This window comes from Aplysia californica, unplaced genomic scaffold (assembly GCF_000002075.1).
Source record: "Aplysia californica isolate F4 #8 unplaced genomic scaffold, AplCal3.0 scaffold01034, whole genome shotgun sequence".
Taxonomy (NCBI): Eukaryota; Metazoa; Mollusca; class Gastropoda; order Aplysiida; family Aplysiidae; genus Aplysia; species Aplysia californica.
Genome location: NW_004798304.1, coordinates 143,519 through 146,327, shown reverse-complemented (window position 1 = coordinate 146,327; position 2,809 = coordinate 143,519). Strand labels below are relative to the sequence as shown.

General features: G+C 42.9%; 1 protein-coding gene across 1 annotated transcript in view; it reads left to right on the top strand.

Annotated features, from left to right (window-relative positions):
- LOC101857756 (papilin-like) overlaps nucleotides 1-2,809 on the top strand; it is a 7,372-nt gene that overhangs the window by 1,895 nt on the left and 2,668 nt on the right. Inside the window, exon 2 of the mRNA XM_013089745.1 lies at nucleotides 149-1,375. Coding sequence (XP_012945199.1) covers nucleotides 149-1,375 — 1,227 coding nt within the window. The remainder of the gene's footprint in view (nucleotides 1-148; nucleotides 1,376-2,809) is intronic.

Genomic DNA, 2,809 nt, shown 5'->3' with positions numbered 1-2,809 from the left:
AGAAGAAGAAGAAGAAGAAGAAGAAGAAGAAGAAGAAGAAGAAGAAGAAGAAGTCGGCAGTGGAATAAAGCTGTACTTAAACATACATATTATAAAAGGAAACATCAACCTTTACATCAGTAAACAATCTTTTATTCTCTCCCACTAGACTGTAGACTTGCAGCAGACCCCGGACCCTGCAGGGCTGCCTTCCCCAGATACTACTACAGCCACAAGGACCGGTCATGTCAGCCATTTACTTACGGAGGGTGTAGCGGTAATGAGAACAACTTCTCCACTGAGTCTGAGTGTCAAGCAGCATGCGTGTGCACTCAAGGGTCAAGAAGAATCCGCCGAATCAGCTGTCCGAAACGATACTATTTCTTCAACGTTCGAAACGGCAAGTGCAAACGTTACCGCCGCCGACGAGGCCGAAGAGGCTGTACCAGAAAAGCAAATCGTTTCGAGAGCGTCGAGGAGTGCAGTTCGGTGTGTGCGACGTCGCACTGCTACTTGAGGCCGAGCAGAGGACCTTGCAGAGCTCTCAAGAGGCGCTTCTTCTACAACGTTGCCAGCGGCCAGTGCGAGAGCTTTAACTATGGAGGGTGCGGAGGAAACCGAAACAACTTCGGGTCAATGGAGGAATGTGATCAAGACTGCACCACACCCATTCAGGGAGTAAAAGACCCTTTCAATGGCCACACAGATTGTCTCCTCCCCAAAAAGACAGGTCCATGCAGGGCTCGTAAACCCAGCTTTTATTACAATACTGAGTCCGGTGAATGTGAGTCTTTCATCTACGGTGGTTGCCAGGGTAACGCTAACAGGTTCCCAACACAGGAGCAATGTTCCGAAAAATGCATTCCCAAACCGTTCAATGGCCACTCAGATTGTCTCCTACCAAAAACGACAGGTCCATGCAGGGCTTACGTCCCTAGTTTTTATTACAATTCCGAGTCTAGTGAATGCGAGTCTTTCATCTACGGTGGTTGCCAGGGTAACGCTAACAGGTTCCCAACACAGGAACAATGTACCGAAAAATGCATTCCCGAACCGTTCAATGGCCACTCAGATTGTCTCCTGCCAAAAAAGACAGGTCCATGCAAGGCTTACTTTCCTAGTTTTTATTACAATTCCCAGTCCGGTGAATGCGAGTCTTTCATCTACGGTGGTTGCCAGGGCAACGCTAACAGGTTCCCAACACAGGAGCAATGTACCGAAAAATGCATTCCCGAACCGTTCAATGGCCACTCAGATTGTCTCCTGCCAAAAAAGACAGGTCCATGCGAGGCTTATTTTCCTAGTTTTTATTACAATTCCGAGTCCGGTGAATGCGAGTCTTTCATCTACGGTGGTTGCCAGGGTAACGCTAACAGGTTCCCAACACAGGAGCAATGTACTGAAAAATGCATTCCCAAACCGTTCAATGGCCACTCAGATTGTCTCCTCCCCAAAAAGACAGGTCCATGCAGGGCTCGTAAACCCAGGTTTTATTACAATTCCGAGTCCGGTGAATGCGAGTCTTTCATCTACGGTGGTTGCCAGGGTAACGATAACAATTTCTTGACACACGAGAAGTGTACTGAAAAATGTATTCCATAAAAAAGACGAGCAAAGCGAGGCTAGACATGTGGTATGCGGTTACTTCAAATTTTAACCATTAAATTGGGCAATTAATCGAGCAGATTGTAAAATTTTCGACTAGGTGGAATCAGGTGCTCGTCAATTTTTGGGCATATGGAGTTATTGGTATCGTCTTAAAGCTTGTTCATTTGTCTTGTTTTTATTGAAAAACATACGTACCCATCTTTCTTGAATGGAAGTTGCGATATTTTGAATTGAAGGAGATTGGGGTCACCTGGTTTCAGCGGTAAAACAAGCAAGAAAATGCCGCCAAAGTTGCGTGGTTTCCGTAGCTAAAGGGTCCTTGGAAACTGAAAATTTGCATTTATAAAGAAATCAAGCAGAAATATGTTTTTAATTGGACTTAAAAGGGGTTGAGCCAGAAAAGAAAATTCCTTAACATTCACCAAACGCCCAGAAAATACTAGTTTCTTTGATTTCTCTATTTTGACGAACGCATGCTTTCACCAAGATGCCTCACCTATTATTACCCAGTAGAGATAATAATATGTGCAAGATGCTTGACGCTAAACTCTCACGTTTTTTGTTTTTGTTTTTTTTCTTTTTACATCAGGTATTTTCACTTAAAGTAAGTTTTACTGAACTGGTAGCATCACTTTTATACTGCTTCCAGGATACTTCGAGGAAGATAGGGGAAATGGACTGAAAATGTTGAAACTCTAATCGGACTGAGTGGATTAAACAATAAAGTCACGTAAATTCATGGGAAGCATAGAAAAAAATAGGAAAAAAACCAACAAGAAACTCATTAAGTGTCCTGAGGGAATTTCTTTTTTACTCCCGAGAGTTGTCAGATGTCTTAATAAATAAAGAAGATCACTAGCACAGCACGAAAGAGAGAGAAAAAATCTGTAATAATGGGCAGTTACTGTATAGGTCGTGTTTTACGATGGAAACATTTGGCTATAGAAAAACATTTTCTGTTTATCATTTTCCTTTAGTCTCAATAAAACACAATGTTTGGTTCTACTGCACTTTTATTTTTCTTATTTGTTAGTGGTACATGTGTACATACCTCCTACGTGCGCTGATGGTGAGCACTCGTGGTGTTCTACTTCTCTTTCTCTCTCTCTCTCTCTCTCTCTCTCTCTCTCTTTCGTTCTTTCTTTCTTCCTCTTTGTCTGTATGTTTATCTCACTCTATCCCTCTCTATCTCTAGCTATTTCTCTCTCTCTCTCTCTCTCTC